Below are 20,669 nucleotides of genomic sequence, written 5' to 3'. Positions count from 1 at the left end.
CGTGCTGTCTGCCAAAAGCTGCCATTAAAAATACACAGATTGCTTAAGGGCAAGGGGACCTCACTCTCCTTGAAGCACTAAACTCCTGTAAGACTTAATAGTTGTGACTATAGGCAGTACTAGAACTCTATTAATTTTCACTAATTAAAAAAATTAATAATAGATCTGAAGCTCTATGGTAGCATCTTTCCCCCCTCAAAAATGTGGAAATTTATGGCATATAAGGAACCAAGCAGTGGAGTGCAGAGGAAATATTAAGGAATGTTCACCCATTTTGTCGCTGTGGGAAAATTAACTTGAATACAAAGCATCAGTAAATAACAGAAATTCACAAAAAGGATGCAGTGAGTTAAATCAGATTATAAGGCCCAGGTCAGAAGGCGTGGAGGTCTGGATCAATCTAAAGGACCAGTAATATTAAGTGATACAATCTTGAGGTAGAATATGTCCCTCAAATTTTATGCAGGAATAAAGTGTTAATGGTTGTGTCTGAAGTAAAATCACATGTAGTCAATGCTCCATGAATATATTTAGGAAGAGGCCAAGGTGGAAGAGGGAACAGCATATGCAAAAGCTCACAGAGAACCTGGCTTCTGAAAAAGGGCAAGTAGTTTGGTATGTTCAGTAGTGCCTGGTAGCCAAAAGGAAGGTTGGACGGGTTACTGGGAGCCTGGTCAGAAAGGGCTTTGAAAGTCAGCAGTATGGATTAATGTGGAAAGGAAGCTATTAAAAGATTTGTAAACTGGAGAGTGACACAATCAGATTTTCATTGTTAAAAGATCATTATGATCTCTGTGTAAAAGATTAAGATTGGTGCCCTGGAGACTCTCTAAGACAAGCATATCAAACTCAAAGGCTAACACGGGCCAAATAAACAAGGTTTAAGTTTATGTGGGCTGCAAAAAAACCAAAAGCTTCAATTTTCATAGAAACGTAGGTTTATTTCGATGGAGACATGCTGAATACAAAAGGCTGAAATAAATGAGTAATCATTAAACATAAAATAATAGAAAACTTTAATAAAAATTAATATTTTTCTTGAACAATCTGGGACCCCTCGGGGGATGTCCGACTGCCGGTTTAGGCCTGTTCCCTGTGGGACATCCCAGCAGTGAGACATCCCTCTCACAGTCCAGGACTGTTGGCTCCCAACTGCTTGCCTGCCTGCCTGATTGCCCCTAACCCAGGGGTGGGCAAACTTTTTGACTCAAGGGCTACAATGTGTTCTTAAACTGGACCGGAGGGCCGGAACAAAAGCATGGATGGAGTGTTTGTGTGAACTAATATAAATTCAAAGTAAACATCATTACATAAAAGGGTACAGTCTTTTTTTTTTTTTAGTTTTATTCATTTCAAACGGGCCGGATCTGGCCCGCAGGCCATAGTTTGCCCACAGCTGCCCTAACTGCTTCTGCCTGCCAGCCTGATCACCCCCTAACCACTCCCCTGCCATCCTGATTGATGCCTAACTGCTCCCCTGCTGGCCAATTGCCCCCAACTTCCCTCCCCTGCTGACCTGGTCACTCCCAACTGCCCTCCCCTGCCGGCCTGGTCGCCCCTAACTGCCCTCCCCTGCCAGCCATCTTGTGATGACATGGGGGCGGCCATGTTGTGACCACATGGGGTGGCCATGTTGTGAGGGTGTGACGGTCAGTTTGCTTATTACCTCTTATTATATAGGATAATGTATAACAGGATATTATAAAAATTAAGTTACGAAATTTTTATTAAAACGTTTCTTACATACTGTTATATTGGCTGGGCCACAAAAATGTTCGTTGTGGGCCACATGCGGCCCAAGTTTGACGTGCTTGCTCTAAGAGGTGCTGAGGTAATCCAGCATAGACAGGATGATAAGGAGTATTACCCTGGGCAATGACAATGGCAGTGAAGTGCAATCTAGGGGCAAGAGTATGCCAAGTGCTTACACTCTCACTTGACTGGGATGCACGTTCTAGCCATTGCTCTTCCAGGGAGCCTTATTCCCTATAGAGCAGCTGTGGGCAAACTACAGCCCGCAGGCCGGATCCGGCCCATTTGAAATGAATAAAACTAAAAAAAAAAAAAAAGACCGTACCCTTTTATGTAATGATGTTTACTTTGAATTTATATTAGTTCACACAAACACTCCATCCATGCTTTTGTTCCAGCCCTCCGGTCCAGTTTAAGAACCCATTGTGGCCCTCGAGTCAAAAAGTTTGCCCACCCCTGCTGTAGAGTATAATGTATCTTCTATTAAAACAGTAGAGAATATATTCAGTTTGAAGAAACTATACTTCATTCTAAGTAAGTCTGATTATGGCAGGAAAACTGGTTGAATGTATCTTTAGTTTTTTAAATGTAATGTGTCTAGTTACAAAATATAAGTCTGAGTGGATTGCATCTTGTACTGGAGAAATAAGTTAAAGTTTACTTTTATAACATAACTATTTTTATAGCATTTCCTAAGGGGAGTGCATTTATTTCCTTGAAATTAGCGTTTTCTAAATATTGACTCTTTTCATTCTTTATATCTGCAAATATGAGATTGGTAACTTTGGCATGATCCTCCTTGTACTGCTTGTCTTTGCACGAAGCACTTACACTACATGTTGTACATGTTGCCATGGAAACAAAGACGAGATAGAAAAAGGATTGATTCTTCCAAGAAAAAAGAAGAAAAATTCTGTAGAACCGTGTTGGTCAAAAATTAAATGCTTATCATTTGTATGTAGTACAGAAAGTTTTATCTGTAGATAGGCCTTACATTTCTTTTCATTAATTACAGGGTTTTTCTTTTTTTCCACTTTCAAAATATGTTGATTTTGAGAGCATTTGTAATAATACTTAAATGTATTGCCATTATAAATGTTTAGTATACAACATACGATTTTTTACTCAAAAACTCATTGAGCAATCTTTACAATATTGGCTAATACTTTAATCTCAGTTTTCTGTAAAGAAATGTGACTATTTCATAGAGCCATTGGAAAACACACACACAACTTTGTTGTTTTCTTTCACTGTAGTTAGTGTCACCTAGCTGTGCTGAAATATTTTCTTTTTTAGCTGTTTTCATTAGCTGTACTTATAGCATGATAAAATAATGCTACCTTCATGTTTTCTTTAACCATATATACACATAACTCCCTGTTTATTCTTATGTCCTGCGATGTTGGCAAGAAAGTAGTGGATTTATTTTATTTTATTTTACTTTTATTGTTAAATGTGTCCATGGAGGCAGACATTCCACTGAGAAAATTACAGGCGCATTTAGCTGATATGGTGACATACTCAGTACACTCATAGTATTTTAACATTTATTAGTAGTCATGCTTAACCTCTGATACTCCATATTGAACAAATATTAATTTCCCTATATTCTACGTAGGGCATTATTCCCTTTATATGTATCATGTAATAGGTATATAAACTTTTTATTAGTGAATTGCTTTTTTCTGTATGAAATAGTTTTAATATATGTAGTAAAGGCAGGAGCTCTTAATTGACAGATTTGTAAAAATCGGTGATTCTTTTGTAAAATATAAATTGTGATTTGAAGAAGCACAGTACAAGTAATTTGTCAACAGAAAAGTTGAGATCATTTGTAGGTATTTTAGGGACCCAACTTTTTTGGGGTGAAATAAAAAATGGCAAAAGACGCAAAATTACTTTTCAAAATGAATAGTTAACTTTACTTACCATCCTTATTTGGGCATTTGGAACTCAGGAATATAATGGGTAGCCTTGAAGGGGGCAACCAATCTCATTTAACAGTAAAATGGTAGGTAGTAATAATTGGTTTTATAATTCTTTCAATATTTTTTATGTTTTTATTGATTTTTAGAGAGAGAGGGATAGAGAGATAGAAACATTGATGAGAAAGAAACATCATTATTTGACTGCCTCCTACACACACCCTACTGGGGATGGAGTCTGCAACTCAGGCATGTGCCCTGACCAGGAATCGAACTGGTGACCTCTTGATTCCTGGGTTGACACTCAATCACTGAGCCATACCGGCTGGGCATATAATTCTTTCGCTATTTAAAAGTATCTTTTTTATTTGGAGTGTACAATCAGATAAGACTATGAAAAATTTAAAAGGACATCATTATACCAATGAGGCTAACAGAGTCTTAGAGAAGTCAAAGAGTTGTCCAGGGTCCTTTAGTGATTTGAACCCAGTTATTCTGACTAAGTAGAGCATTCTCCTGTGTCAGAAGATAACATCAATGAATATATTTAAGGGGAACTGAATCTCTTAGTGGTAGTGTAGAAAGGATTATTGCCTTACATAGGGAGGATAAACTAGTGACTAACAACTATTAAGATGTTTCAATTAACATTTTCTTTGCATCTAAAGTCAATTCTTTAAATTTAGCTAAGATTCTAGTTAGCAGGTCCCTTTATTATACTCTGCCTCTGCTGTGTGCTACATTTTAGAAATAAAGAAAAGCTTATTTATTCATTACGGAAAGAGCTTTGGAGAGATCTTATATTCTTTGTAGGGATTTTTTTCAAGGAAGACTCAGATATATTTGTGAGATCTGATTAGATCAAAAACTGAATGATGTGCATCTCAGTTGTAAGTGGATATAAATTCTATCTTTTATTTGAAGTCTAAAGGAGATAGGGGTGAGAAAGGAAATTACTGTTTCTCCAACCATCCCAAATTTCATTGTAGGCTTTACACTGCAGTAATAAATCGAGATAACTAGATTTGCTTAGCTAAGATGGATAGATTTATTGGTTCCATTTTTAAATTTTTATATGAATAAGTAAACTGCTACCAGTTGCTTATGTTTCATCTCTTCTAATAATGTTTTATTGCCATCTGCTCCCCTGCTTTTTGACATCATTAAACTAAACAGTCCACTGGCCACAAAGGCCTGGCTGGAGCTGTCCATTGTCAAAACCTTGGTGTGAAGCATGTAGATATGCTGTATCTCTTTATATAGCAAGTAGATTTTTGTTTAGAATCATGACTCTCAGGAGAAAAAAGTAACAGCCATGAGCTGCCTCCTTTCTTTTCTTCTAAATGTTGTCTTATTGGAATTTATTTCCATGTTGGAAGCTTTCCAGTGCACATTGTAAAAGCTCGTCTTTCTCCCCATTTTCTTTTCAACCTGAGATTAAAATGTTACATCTTTTGTAAGGAAAAATACCTGGATTTACTCATATATGCTTTTAACAAAGAATTAATACTTTTTATTAATTGATGCATCTGGTTTATACCAGAGGTTAGCAAACTGGCCCTTCGTCACATCTGGGCCACCACCTGGTTTTGTAAATAAAGCTTTATTGAAGCACAGCCATACTCATTTGTTTGCATGTTGTATAAGGCTCCTTTGTGCTACAATAACAGAACTGAGTAGTTTCAACATAAATCATATGGCCCACAAAATCTAAAATATTTATTTTCTGGTCATTTTCAGAAAAAACATTGCCAACCATAGGTTTAAACTATAGGAATAAGAAAAATTATGCTTGACAATTCTGCACAGTAGATGCAAACTGTATTGGGTGTCATGGGCACTCTGGATAATACTAATGAGCAGTAAGGCACTTTGTTGTCTCTTTAAACTCTTCTGGGACAGGTATCTTATTCTTGGGTGTATCATTCATACCAGACGGGTTCCTATATCTAAATTACTGTTTGTATCCTCTGAGTAGTTGTTGAATGAGTGCATGGACACTTTACTTTTTTTACCCAGGTAAGAGAGTGTAGTAATAATAGACATTTATGCAGCAAATCTTACACATTCAAGGAACTGTAAGTCCTTCCTTTACTCCTTTACTTATATTACCTCATTTAACTCTCTAACACTTGGAGGGAGTTGTTATGATTGCTGTTTTACAGTTGGGGAAACTAAGACCCAGGATGATGACATTTCTAAGTTCACACAGCCAGCAATGATCAGAACAAGGTAGCTTAACATCAATGTTTCACTATATATACTGCTTCCTCCAGTAAAAAATAGCTCAGCAATGTTCTCTGCTTTCTTAAAAGATGTGAAATTCAAACATAACTTTGGATAATGATAATAAAATTGTATTTATTTCAGGGATCTAATGACTTTAATTAAGAGAGATAGATATCTTAGGGAATTAGTAGTGGTAATAGAAATGTAAAAAGTAACCCAGGTTTTAAATTTTACAGTTATTGATATTGCTTGACATGAGGAAATCTTAAGTATTCTTCCCTTTTCTGCTTCAGTTTCTTGTTGTTGCTCAAATTAAAAGAATTTTATGTATGAGCAGTTCAAACCTGAGGGACTTTTCTTCTTTATTTATGAGGTTAGGCTACTTTCTCACTTATGTAGATGAACATCAGTAGGACAATGGTAAAAGCCAAGCCCAATTTGGGTTTCATACTCTTTTGGAAATAAGATATATCAGAACTCCAAATACAAGCAAAATTCTAGAAATGTTATATCCTATATAATAAAAGCCTAATGTGCAAATTGTCCCCTCGACTGGGAGTTTGACCAGGAGTTCGACCAGGGAGCGGAGCCGGCCAGCCGGCCAACCATGGGAAGGGAGGACCCCGGCCGGCAGCCGCTAGGGACCATATCCATGCACGAATTTCATGCACTGGGCCTCTAGTGTTAAATAACTTCTTAGATTACACAGTCTTCATGCAGTCACCAGTGATTCTCTTCAGCATTCCTGAGGTCATGAACCATGCCTCATATTTGTTTTAGTTTTTAAAATATTTTATCTGAGTTTTTTTTTTTTCTGTTTTATTTTTTTGAAATTTTTTTCCCCATATTACCCATTACTGAGATCTCGCCCTACTCTTTCATAGGAGCATATTGTCTGCTGCTGGTTAGAGCATGGATTTGTCTTCCTATTACAAAAATTGAAGTTGGGACAGTGATATTGAGATTATTTAGAAACTACTATAAGTGATAAATAATTTGTTGATTTTTAAATGAACAGTGGTAAACCAGATATTTTATTACCAGTATTTCATCTCTTTTCAACAGGGGTCCTCAAACTACGGCCCGCGGGCCACATGCAAATACAAATATTGTATTTGTTCCCATTTTGTTTTTTTTACTTCAAAATAAGATATGTGCAGTGTGCATAGGAATTTGTTCATAGTTTTTTTTTTAAACTATAGTCCGGCCCTCCAACAGTCTGAGGGACAGTGAACTGGCCCCCTGTTTAAAAAGTTTGAGGACCCCTGCTTTACAAGATACAGACTGGGCTTCATTTAGTTGTAACTAACCGCATGAAAGTTTTATTGCTCAGGTCAGTTAAGAAGAGAAAAAGGCAAGTCTGTATTTCCCAAATGTTGATGATGTGTAATGCAACAAATTAAAAAAGAAGAGAATGGAACCTTATCCAAGTCCCCACACTCACTTTAATTAAGACATTCTAGATCCAATTTAATCTGAGTTCTTAGAGTTGAAAGGCTGGTTGCTAATGGAAGAAACTAACCTCCTGAAGTTGCGGAAATATTTGATACTTAGTCTTGGGCGCACCTGTTCCAATTCTTTATGGCATACATACCAGCATTCTCCACTGCTTAGAGAAATGATAATAGTTTAATCTGTCCAGTTTTGCTTTTAATCATTGAATTAAAAACTCCTTGATTCCATTTAATAAAATTTGCAGAAACCTCTCCAGAATGTACTTCCCTCTGATCCTAGATCTTGGCTTAACTTTAAACCTTTTCTATTTGTACTGGATACAGTTTCATGCCTGGGTTATGGAGAGTAGACTGTTGTTTATACTTTCAACATAAGGAGCTTGACAGAAAAAATGCGCAGATTCTATGCCTCCCTGGCCACCATCTGTTGGAGCTGGCTGGGCATGGGAGGAAGAAGAAAGTACTGGCTGAGCACGGTGGTGTGCAAGTGTGTTGCCATCGCTGCTACCCAATTTAGTATGTGTCAAATTTCTCCCGTGCCTTTGTGCACATACTCTCTGAGATGCTGATTTACAGCACTTTATCTCCCCAAGAGTGCCAGAATGTCACTTTGATGTAGCCCAGTTATTGCTCTGAGGACAGCATTAGCTTCCGTTTATCACAGGAGCGCCCCTTGCAGTTGAACAGTTGTTTTTCACACCATAAAACTTCACAGGTGACCTCTGTCTTGTCAGGGCTGTCAGTATTTGTCTCTCTTCTTTTTGGGGGTGGAGGGGCATTAATATTCTTGATAGCCTCATTTCAGACTTAATAAGAATGAAATCTAGGATTTTTAAAAGCATATAGTATGGTTATCCCTAAATTTACATTTTCTGCTGCTGAATCTTAATTCAAACGTAGTAGTTGAAATATTTAGGCCAATATAGAGTGTGCAACCTAATGGATACAGGATTCTAATGTTTCAAGTCCGTTTGTCCTCAGTAAAAGTAGTATTAGATCTATAATTATATTATCATTTCTGAAGCAGTTTATATAAAGCCTCTTAAATGTTCTCAAAATGTGAAATATCTAGCTTTATATTTTTTATGTTTTAGTTCAAGAACTTTGCAGCCATTGATTATAATGGCTGAAAAATATCAGCAGCCAGGTTTAAGGAAAGAAAGAAAGATCTCTTTCAGAAATTAATATCTTACCAAATACAGGAAAGTTTTAAAAGTGATAATCTAAGCATGTTAGGCATCAGGGCAAATGAAAAACAGTTTTTTCATCTATTATTCCTTAATCTATCCTACCAAGTTCATTAAAGAAATTCAAATAGGAGAAATTAATCATCTCAATTACCATTATCCCCTCCTTCTAAACTGGTCCAGAAGTTAGTACTTCCTGGGTTAGATCACATTTATGGCGATCTGCCTTCATATTTCGATTGACTCACAATAGGCACATGATAAGTATTTGATGGATGATTGCATAGGGACATAGGCTTAGGAGTCAGGCAGATGTGGTCCTGGATCCCAAACCGTCCAATTGTCCACTCTCCTCCTTTGCCTTCCATGATGCTCTCTGCTGGTTTTTCTCAAACTGCCTCTCTCTTTGTATTGTTACTTGCCTTATGCCTTGGAAGCTCTTCTATTTTCATGTTACTCTTTCCTAGAGCAATTTCATTAACTCCCACAGCCTCAAATGTTAGCAATATGCTGACGACTCTGGAATCAGTTCTTTTAGCTAAATCCAGTAGAAAACTAATACAGAGGGCAATCTGAAAAAAGTTGAAAATTGATTGGTTATTTGAGGTTGTTATTTTAGGTGCAATAATGGTATTATGGTTCTGTATGATCATAGAGATCATACAGAAATAGCCTGTATTAGATGATAAATCTTGAATTTGCTTCAAAATAGTTCAGAGATGCAAGGGAGTGTGAGGGATATAGATGACACATGATCAGTGATGAGGCAATACTTTGTTAAAGCTTGGTTCTTTCCCTGTATTACATTTTGCTGGTTTTTAAAATTAAGATTTGGTTCCTTAGCATCCTCTAAAGCTGACCAATGCAATTTAAAGAAAATCCAGAATTGTGAGCTCCTGGGTTTGAACATATTGGAAGCATTTAGATCTTTTGGAGTTGTTATTGTTATTAATGCAGAAACTGTCTTATCTGCTTTGCCAAGTCCATTTGATGCAACTGTAGTACTCCCTGATAGCTTTCTAATTTGACAAGATATTCTAGACATTCCTTGTTCATTTTTTGTCCCAGTCCTCAAGTCAACAGTTTCTCTAAAAAGTCTAGTTTCTTTTAGTGGGAAGACAATTATTTTGGGCTAGAGTCATTCATTCTCTAAACAAAGATTTATTAAGCAATATGCCAAAGACTGCTATGCAACAAATAAAATACAGTGTCCTTGGCCTCAAAGTGTGAAGAGATAGATAGTAAAAAGCCTGTAAAATAGGTTAGATAAATGCTAAGGAGGAAGGTAATCCAGTTAAGGAGTATAGGGGATGTGGTTTATGGGGAGGGGATGCTGTTTATATAGGATGGTCAGAGAAAGCCATATTGATAAAATGGTCTTTGAGCAGAGACCTGAAGGTAGTGTGGGAACAAGCCATGCAAAAGTTTGGGAAATATTTCCAGATAGAGGAATGGAAAGGAAAAAAGCCCTGAGCCAGGAGTATGCTGGCCATTGAGAGGAATAGTAGGGAAGCCAGTGTGGATCATATGTAGTAGGCAGAGAGGAGAGGGGCAGATCAGGGCAGGGAGATAGCAGGAGTCATATTCTATAGGAGCTTTGGTTTTATTTCTAACTTGGGAGGGAAAAATTGGAGGGTTTTGAGCAGAGTAGCTGCGTAATCTGACTTAGTTTTTACTGGCCTCTGTGTTATTGGCAAGTGTGGAAGTAAAAATCTAGAGGCAGTAACTGTAATACGTCAAACAAGAGATGATAATGGCTTGGACCAGGATGTACTGTGGAGCTGGTAAGAAGTCATCAAGTTATGCATTTTTTGCATTGTGAGCAGTTCACGTTCCAGCACCAAACTTGTTCTACTAAATGATATGTTCAGCAATTAAAAAGCACTGCATCTAGTAAGAGCAATATCTGTTGTTGCGTAAGTTATGTTTTTTTTTAGGGGTATATTTTACCAATTAATTTGACAACTTTACATCTTACTGTATATACTAAGAAAGTAGTCTGTTATGCTTCTGGGTATTCCCACTAATCTATGTTTACTTATTTAATGATAATCTTTGTAAATTTAGGTTTCACTGTCAGTGCTAAAAAACAAAGGCATAGAATAATTAGGAATGCATCTCATTGAAAACTTTAGACTCACATACCGTTCTAAAGTGAATAGAAGGTATTCTTACCAGTACTGGGTTTGGAAAGTAGTTAGTAACTCTCAATTTCTAGATGAGCTTTGTGGTGCTGAAATGTATCTGCTACAAGAGGAAAAAAATATTTTTAAAACAAGAACCTAATGGGGTAGAGATTAGCCATAAAAGAAGGCAGATTTAATAAAAGTATCTCAAGGGTAAGGTTAAAAAGGAAAACTTGAGTCAAGAACTTCCCAAGGTTCCCATTGTGACCCTTTATGGACTCATTCATTATTCAGTTAGCATAAGTCACTTAAATTTTTTGTGACTAAGAACCTTAGCTTATGAAATGGGCTAATTCCATGTTCTTATTTAATAGTTCTACTAGTATTTAAGAGAAAAAAAAAACCCTTTTATTAAAAATACATAGATTGTCATTTTTAAGCTGCTATCTCTAAAGAAATGTATTTTTTTTTCTACCTTAAAGAGGTTGATTTTTAGAACAGGTTCAATAAATTTGAAGTAGTTTTATCACTGTTACCCATGGAAGACTGTTTGCTCTATATGGTAGCTCAGTGCTCTACAAATTCTAAAGGAAGCAGGGCTCCTTTTGTGCTGTTTGCCCACGCCCAAGACCTCACCTTTTTACACCTCCCTGTCCCCAGGAAGCCAAGCGAGCAGAGGCCGGGCTGGCACTGGATGGCTCAAAAGTTGCCCATTCCTGTGCTAGGGTAGTGAGAAATTCAATCTGAAGAAATGAAACATCATCACTTTATTCATATGGGAAATAACTGGGGCTTGGATGTGTTCAGGGCCTGGCAATTAACAGGTTTGGGTAGCTTTGTGTGCGGGCCAGTGTGCTAGCAACACGGCAACAAAACGGAGGTGTGAGAACTTCGATCTTATCCAACATGGCGAAAATGGGGCAGTCACAGAAAGCAAAGCTTTCTTCACAAGCAGGGAACAGCAGTGAGCTTAGAGCCTTTTAATATGTGTTTAAGATGGTTTCAAGTTTAAGAACGGCTTCCCATGTTAAATAAGTTTGTTCCCCATGTACCTTCTCCTTGAGGCATGGGCCAGATGGGTTATGTCCCACTTTACAATGACTGATGCAGAATTACTACACGCTTTCATTGCTAAAACTGTCTCAGTGACTCGGGACTTTAGGGCTTATGCATAGATAATGTGATAAAATAAAGGCATATGGTAGATGAAAGGATTGGACTCTCTTTGAGGTCTCATTTTCAGATTTTTCAATTGGTAGCTTTCCCACTGTTTGAAATCCTGAACCCAATACACATTTTAAAAGCCTCTATCTTTATAGTTTCCTTTTAAAAAGGCAAAATGAAAGTGATTCAGAACCTTCCCTTTTTCATTTACTTGATTAAGCAGTAATTTTTTGACTTCTGTTTTTAAGGCAGTTTTCTGGTAGTGGCTAGAAAGGAATATATAGTTTGTCCTCATAATTTTAAGAGTTTGTAATTGACTTAATAAAGAAAAGGCATTATAGGACCTACTGATTAATAACAAATAAGTTATACAGGCGGGGGTGTTAATAAATATTAAGGGGAGCAAGAGAGCACTTCTAGCTGGAGTGTTCAGGGAATACTAGGACAAAAATGGAACATCCGTGGCCTCACAGAATGGAAAAACTGAGTATCATAGGAGAAAGGGCCCTTTCATTGGCTGAGGATCATAGAGGCAGGAGATGACATGGCAAGTTCAAGGGACAGTGTCTAGACTACAGCACAGTGGTTAAGAGCACAAACCGCCTGGATTCAGGACTGCCTTTTATTCTGTGTTTGAACTCAGAGTAAAAGAGTGGTGCTGATCGTGCCCAAATCGTAGGGCTGTTGTAAGGATTTGAGAACAGTGCCAGCACAAGTTAAATATTAAATAAATAAAATCAAGTATGATGATGATGGCAAGGATGCAGGTGATCATAAAAGACCAGGTTGTTAGAAAGATTGGAGCTCGCTCACTAAGGGGCTGGACTGTTAGGACAGCAAATAGTTCATTTCGGGGAATTACCGAAAGCTTTCTAAAAAAGAATATATGGCCAGACTAGTGTATTTGGGGAAAGAACTTAGCAGAAGAGGTTGAAGAAGAGAGTGCAGCAGAGAGACTGCTGAGGAGACTTGTAATGGTCCAGGCTGCCGGGATTCAAACCAGGACTCGAGGGATACAGGATGGGTTCGGATTAGCAAGAAAGGACAGACCTTGCAGACTGTTATAATGAAACCCTTGTTAGCATGTGGGGACCGTGTCAGGGAGGCAGAGGGCCATGTCTGAGTAAGTGGGAAAATTCAACCGTCGGAGTTCTTAGGGAAGAGCTGGCAATGTGTGCAAGAAAGTGAAATACACTGTATGTCCTGAACGTACAGGCAGGATCAGTCATTGAAGTGCTTATCTGGTGCTCCAAGAGAAATCAGACCTGATACAGAAATGGAGGACCCCCAGTTGCACTGTGTGAGTAAATGAGGTGACAAGGAAGAGAGTGTTCACAGTGAATGTTATAGTAATCTTCTTTCCCATTGCTAGAAGAGAAAGTGTGAGTTTAAGAGAATGAACACATATTCCTAGTCCAGTGGACTCATTTAAAACATGGGCAAGAGTCGAGTTCCCTGGCCTGTAAAGTGCCATTTCACAGCTCGAGTGCCAGGCGGAGCTCCAAAGGAGACGTGCGAAGTGTTTATAAATGCATGGTTTCCGGCTCTGTACTTGCATGTCATTGCTGACAGGCTCTATTCTAGGAGGGAGAATTGTCCTTTCCATTATCCTAATTAGTCTCATCCAGTTTTGACCACACCTTTAATATAGATCCTGTCAATAGACACACTTGTATATATACATACACTACTTTGTTAATTTGTACTGTACGTGCTTCTTTTTTTCTTATTTTTTGTTAATCCTCACCTGAGGATATTTTCCCATTGATTTTTAGAGAGAGTGGAAGGGAGCGGGAGAGACAAAGAGAGAAACATTGATGTGAGAGAGACACATAGATTGGTTGACTTCTGTACATGCCCTGACTGGGACCGGGATTGAGCCTGCAGCTGAGGTACATGCCCTTGACCAGAATTGAATCCCAGACCCTTCAGTCTCAGCTGACACTCCAACCACTGAGGCAAACCAGCTAGGGCTCTGCATGCTTTTCTTAAAAGTTGTTCCCTTTAAACCTTTTTAATATGTTTTTTTTCTCTTCCATTGCATTTTAATTGCCTGTGGGTAAGGAGCTATAGCCTTCTGTTGGTTTCAGTCTTTACAGTTTTGCATTCATTCACTTATGTATTGGTTCCAGTTTATTCATTCATTCATTCATTCATTCATTTGTTTATTTATTCCAGGCACTGTATTAGATGTGAGGGTAATGAATAAGACAGTCACTGCCCTCAGGGAGCTTATTAGCTGGTTGGAGAACAAAAGACACAGATATGTGTAGTAGAAGCAATAATAAAATCATTCACAGAAAACTATGCGAACATGGAAGAGAAACATGGAAGGGGCAGCAGGGAGAGGTAATTCAAGGAGACTTTTTGGAGCAGTTGGCTTTTGGGCTGAATCTTAATAAGTAGTTGTTACTAGGTAAAGAGGAAGAAGCATAGAGAAATGACAGTGAAGACCTGTTCACAAGAAAAAGTGAGGCAGTTAGGTGTTTGCTGTAGCACAAAGTGAAAGGCAGTAGTGAAAGATGACGTGGCGGACCCGGCGGAGACCGCTGGTGAACCTGCATGCGGTGATTAGAAGTTTATACTACATTCAGTGCTCAAAGAGCGGGGAAATCCTACAAGTGGGTCTGTGATCAGGCCAGACTGCAGTCTTCGGTGGCAGTTGGGAGGATGCATTTGTGGAGGACAACAGTTTGGTATAGTTAGTCCTGGTGGCAGACATTGAGGATCTAAACCAGGACAGTGTTGTAGGAATGGAGATGAGAGGGCAAAACTAAGAATTATTGTGAAATAAAATTAACAGAACCCATTACAACCACAGATGAGGGAGAAGAAGGTCCTAGGATGATTTTTTCATAGCTACCTTATATGACTGGGTGACTGACTGCACAGTCTCCTTAGAGAATATAGGAGGAGAATATAGATAACAATATAAAATTGTTATTTTCAACCCACTGAGAGTTTTAATGTACCTGTGATATAGTTCAAGTGAAATCTAATTAACACTTAGCAGAGATGTCTATATGACTAGAAATACCTCGTTGTCAATACTTTAACTGTCTCCCCCTGGATGCAGAAGTATTTATGTTTCCTGCAACATGCTATGCATGCATCTGTCATAACTCTTTGTGTTGTAACCCTTGATTTTCATTTCTATTAACCTCTGTAATCACAGTCCAGGGTTTGGTACATAACCTCTCCTTAAATGTGAGTGAGTGTGAGAGTGAATAAGACAGTGAGTAGATTATTTTTTAAAGTACTATTATTATTTATTAGAGAAAGTTTATATTTGGCTTATTCTCATTCTGATTTTTCTGTGTTTTAATCCCTAGCACCTTCCACTGGAAGAATCTCAAATAGTTCCACTTCCTCAGGAGCAGTGGCCTCAGCCAACTCCGCTGGGGGGCAGCCCCAGCCAAGCGACCAGGACACCTTCGTGCAAAGGGCAGAGCACATCCCAGCAGGGAAACGGACTCCCATGTGTGCTCACTGCAACCAGGTCATCAGGTTGGTTGGCTTTGGAATTTCTCGGGAGAACTTAATAAGAATGTTGATTTTTACTTATATTTTATTTTCTGAAAGATTCATAATATTATGCTTGCCACATTTCTATGTAAATGTTATTATTGAAGTAGATAAATATGAATATATTTGTTAGAATTTATTATAGTGAAAAGTAATTCTGGACCCTTGAAATTAAAACTAAAAATACCTTTTTTTTTCAGTTATTTATTCCTAAGGAAAAATAATGACTAATGTGGCCTTTCAAAGAATAATAAAATGTTAAGACTCAAAGGGACCCTGAAGATCATTTAGCTGAACTTCATTACTTTGCAAATTACAAAAGTGAGGACTTCCATTTAGATGAAAAATAGCTGGTGACATAAAATAAAGAACTTTGAGTCCTATAGGAAAAAAGATTGGGTTTTTGAAGACCTAAGCACTGAAAGATATAATTACCTCCAGGTCTATATATGCATATAAATGCTTTAAATTTTAGATTACATCACAACTTGCTTCTTTATAATATTTTTATCCAAATCTTACTTTATTGTCTTTTAAATTCCACATAGGAAAAGGCAAAGGCCCAGTGATCTTAAGTGAGTGCACTGCACTGGCACTTATTAACCCTCAGGGCATTTCTTAATAAGTGGCTTTTAAAATGTGCTGAGGTTTAGGTGTGAGTGTTGACTGCAGGGATCCCACCAGCAGGACCTGTTTGTTGCCTTCGTGAGTTGCCTTGTTGGCAGTAGCAAATGATCAGTTGAAATGACTGCTCATGCTCTCCCCTTGTTTTTAATTTATCCTGTTTTGACATAGTGCAAACAATGGTTTCTCTAAGGTTGAGACTTAACTTGTATTTTCCCTTCTTCTATTACATAATTATTGCTTAGGATAATGTGTCTAGTTACAATGGAGCCCAAGAAGCCTCAATACTTTATTTAAGAATCAAATATAAATACGCTTCTCCTGAACCCACTATTAAATAATAAGTGATTAAAAATAAAATAGCTTTTATATTTTAAAGGTAGTCTGTGTTCATTGTGACATATCAAAAATATAGAAAAACTGAAAGCAAAAATTCACCCATAATTCCACTTCCTAAGCTAGCCACTGTTAGTATTTTAATTCACACTTTTAAAACAAACACAGGACCGATGTTGTTTACAGAAATGGAATCATAATACGATATTTTGTAAGCTGTTTGTATTTTCCATGGAGAGTAGTGCCTGCTACTAGGAATTTGCCAGGAGCAGTGGTAGCAGTGGCACTGGTTATGGGAAGAGGAGAAATCAGAGGTTCCCACAGTCCTGCGCAGTATCAGGCACTCGGTGAATGTTTGACTGGAATAGGGCACGCAGGACTCCAGACCCACTCATCGTTCAGGCTGCAGTATTAATTTGGATAGAGTCATTTTTCTGAAAGTACTACTTACAGGGTTATTGCCTTGCAGAAATATTTAAACTATTACAAAATCTGGTTTGGTACTGCTTTACTCCAGTAAATGAAACACTGTTTTTAGTTATATTAGGTTTAATATGAATGAAATGAAAATTCCAACTTGGCACATTGCTTTGTTAAGTATGGTGCTTTGGTTATGGAGACTGGTATTTAGGGATACTACATGGTGGGCAGACACACACCCTCTGTGGAGATAGGAGTTGATGCGATTTGTGTGTTGCTGTAAGCATGTCATTGGGTGGGTTAACGAAAAGTCACACTAGATCAGTTGCTGATTCATGCTGTCTGATTATCAGATTCTGTGACAGCCTGTAATCACCACCATCAGCACATCTGAAAAACTTAGTTCAGAGAGAAATTACATTCCCCACCCTTCCTACCTTGGTTTCAGTTTTAATGCTCGATCAGGATGTGATTTTAATGCACAATCTTATTGTCATGTGAAATAAATATATATTATGTTAATAACATGAATAGCCATTGCTTATTGCTCCCCCATCTGTTAAATTTTATATGGCTCTGAATTATCCCAGCACTTGTTATTAGTTCAACTTTAAAGCTTCATCTATAGGGAAGTTAATAGGACCTGGGATTAGTTCATGTCAAGATCTTCTAACAGTAATTAACATAGCACATTTGCTTGGTGCTCAAATGCTGAAGCAGCTTGAATGGACTGTGTGAGTTCATAGGCCCAGTCAAAGCATAATTCTAGTTCTTGGCCTCAATGCCAGTATCACTTACCAAAGCAAGGAGGCATTGGATCAAGTGACATTCTCTTGTACACCTGTTGCAAAAATAAGCTGCAGTTACAGGCCTGATACTTTCAATACAGGATATTGCAACCTGGCAAACTCTAAGAAGTTTAAAATTTCAGAATTTATATTGTTTGTTTACAATATATAATTTTGTTCACCACAGTGTAATTTATTTTGTTTTAAATTTATATTGTTTATTTTATATTTCTTTTCTAAATATTTGACATTTTGAAAAACTTTTTTTAATGAAACCAATTTGAGGCAAATTTTGTGTTCTATTTTTTTATTTATATATTGATTTCAGAGAGGAAGGGAGAAAGAGAGAGAGGTAGAAACATCAATGATGAGAGAGAATCATTGATTGGCTGCCTCCTGCATGCCCCCTACTGGGGATCGAGCCCGCAACCTGGGCATGTGCCCCTGACTGGAATCAAACCCAGGACCCTTCGGTCTGCAGGCTGGTGCTCTAGCCACTGACCCAAACCAGCTAGGGCTGTTTTGTTTTGTTTTTAACAAAGTTAATTGTTTTTAAAACCTCAGAAACCTGAATCACTAAATGTTAGTGCTGAATTGGTTATCTTTTTGTTAATCTTTTTCCATTGAGTTTTAGATAGAGGGGAATGGGGGGCGGGGGGGGGGAGAGAGAGAGAGAGAGAGGGAGAGAGAGAGAGAGAGAGAGAGAGAGAGAGAGAGAGAGAGAGAGAGAGAGAGAGAAACACTTTGATGTGAGAGAGGCACATTGATTGGTTGCCTTTCACACTTGCCCTGACCAGGCCAAGATTGAACCTGCAGTATGTTCTAACCACTGAGAACAGTGGCCAGGGCTGAACTGTTATCTCTGATAGTCCATATTTAGCTTAAATTCCATAAATAATTTTATTTGTATCTAATATTTAAAATTTTGTTTTATTTGAATCTTGAAAAGATTATGAATCTTTTGCCTAAATTGTTTTATTTCAGCATTACTTTAATTAGTTAGTTGCTTTTTACAGATGGATAGGGTGTTACATTTTAGGAAATTTTATTGAAACTTTGAGTTTGCTATGGAACAGTTCTAATACATTTGTGATAGGAGTACCATTTCTTCCACTCTTACCTCATGAATAGATTGACTGTTGGAGTGCTGGTGTAATAGGGAAACAGAAAATCAGACTAATGTAGCCAAAACCGCATTTTAGTTTCCCTGGTCGAAAGGGCTTATGAAAACTCTAGCTTATTCCTTGCCTGTCACATCTAGTGGCATTAAAATCTGTTGACCACTTTCATGCATTACATAGTGTTAAATGGGCGGTTCATATTAGCCTCTTAGCATCTTTCTGAAAGAAGTAAGGGATTTATGGTGCTTGATTTTTTTTTCTTAAATATGGAATGCTTAAAAAAAATAGCTCCAATATTATCGTTCTGTGTTTACCTGCACCAGAACAATCACATTCAGTCAACCCATTGTTGATTGAAATGAGAAAAGAGAATTTTAAATTACTGAATTGTTTCTCGCTCGGTAATTTTCATAAGGAGAGCCATCCCAGTTATCCAAGGAGAGGCCACCAGAGTGTTTTGGCTGCCTCACCATCCATTCCGATCTCTGGGCACTCCTTTATTAGTAGGCTTTGTTTATTTTCTCTTCCGGTTAAGATTTTACTTGAAGATAAAAGGTTTTTGGCTTAATGTGTTCGTCCCTGAATTTAAGGAAACAACCAAAGACACAGACCAAGATTTATGAGCAAAACATAGACCAAAATTTCAGAGTTACTATAGTGAAAAATTGCTGTTTCCTTTGCCTAAATTCTCACCCCGGGGATATTTGCATAGCTCACTTTCTCCCTCAGGTCTTTACTCAGTTATCAGAGTATTCCTGGCCTACCCCTCCCCTCACACACGCATGCACAGTCTCCCTATCTCCCTTCCCTCTTCATTTGTATCTTCAGCATTTAAAATCTAACAACCGTATATTTATCCTTTTTGTTGTCTCCCTCTCTCATACTAGAATGTAAGTCCATGCAAGTAGGGCTTTTTCTGGCTTTGTTTCTTGAAATACTCTCTGCTCCCAGAACAGGGCCTGGCACATATCACTGCATTTAGTAAATACTTGTTCAGTTGATGAATGAACTTTTTAAAAATATTTGGAGGGATGAATGATATTAGTGTTGCCAAATTGAAATTATATTCCACTTGTCTTATATAGAATCACACATTTCTCCTGCTTTTCTGATTTTATAATAACCTCAATATAAAGAATTGACTTTAATTTGCCTCCAGTAAACTTGTTTTTAACTTATTAATTGATATTACCATTTTTGAGAAATTGTTCTTTTTATTCATTATTATATTTGGGCTCATTTTACCTATGCATTTATTCTCAACAAGCATGTCTTTTCAAAATAAAAAGGCCTTATAACCTTTTAAATGCAGTATTTTAAAGGACTATTAAGTTAAAGATGGTACTCGATGAAAGAAGAACTATATATTTTTTGTGTTCCAAATTGGAAAGTTTGGGCATACCCCACTGAGAATGAAGAATTAAGGGTGTAAAATACAATGTTTCTAAATTTTTGGAAGGATTGTTAGAATTTCTACTTTGAAGTATTATAAATCTTGAAAGATAATCTCTGTGTTTCATTTTCTTTTACTCTTTTCTCTTCCTGCATGTGCGTGTGTGTGTATTTATGACTTTGTATGTATGTGCTATGCATTTTCTCCCAATAATCTTTTTTATTTCATTCTGTTTTTCTAGATTTGTTTTTTCTTAGATTGTTTGCTCATGGTAGGCCCTCCCTAAAAGTTGAACATAATAAATACTGGCTTATACATTTTTATTATTTATTGTATCTAGTTAAGTAGAACATCAGATTCCATATTTAGTGTGGAGCATGTGAGTTCTTTTTTATGTGCTTTGTTTTAAACTTTTGTTGATTAACTTTTCATTTTTTTAAAACTTTTTTTTTGTTTTTAACATTTATTGATGCAGAAAGTTTTAGTCAAATAAAATGTTTAATCTATGGTGGCTGGGCCTTGGAGGGTCCAGCTTTACGGTATCATCCACCGGGATCTTAGGAAAGTTAGCTAACTTCTAAGATGTTAGCTTCATCTCTTCACAGAGTTAATGTCTATCACTGGG

The 20,669-nt window shown here is 37.4% G+C and overlaps 1 protein-coding gene across 4 annotated transcripts in view; it reads left to right on the top strand.

Annotated features, from left to right (window-relative positions):
• Window positions 1–20,669, top strand: part of PDLIM5 (PDZ and LIM domain 5) — a gene marked incomplete at its 5' end in the record, with an annotated part of 212,340 nt that overhangs the window by 177,904 nt on the left and 13,767 nt on the right. For all 4 annotated transcript variants that reach the window (XM_081109306.1, XM_081109307.1, XM_081109308.1 and 1 more), the window contains one exon: window positions 15,170–15,344. In XM_081109306.1, coding sequence (XP_080965432.1) covers window positions 15,170–15,344 — 175 coding nt within the window. The remainder of the gene's footprint in view (window positions 1–15,169; window positions 15,345–20,669) is intronic.

This window comes from Myotis nattereri (assembly GCF_964212035.1).
Source record: "Myotis nattereri genome assembly, chromosome: 1".
Taxonomy (NCBI): domain Eukaryota; kingdom Metazoa; phylum Chordata; class Mammalia; order Chiroptera; family Vespertilionidae; genus Myotis; species Myotis nattereri.
The sequence above is the reverse complement of the archived record's forward strand: the minus strand, read 5'-3'. Positions and strand labels throughout refer to the sequence as shown.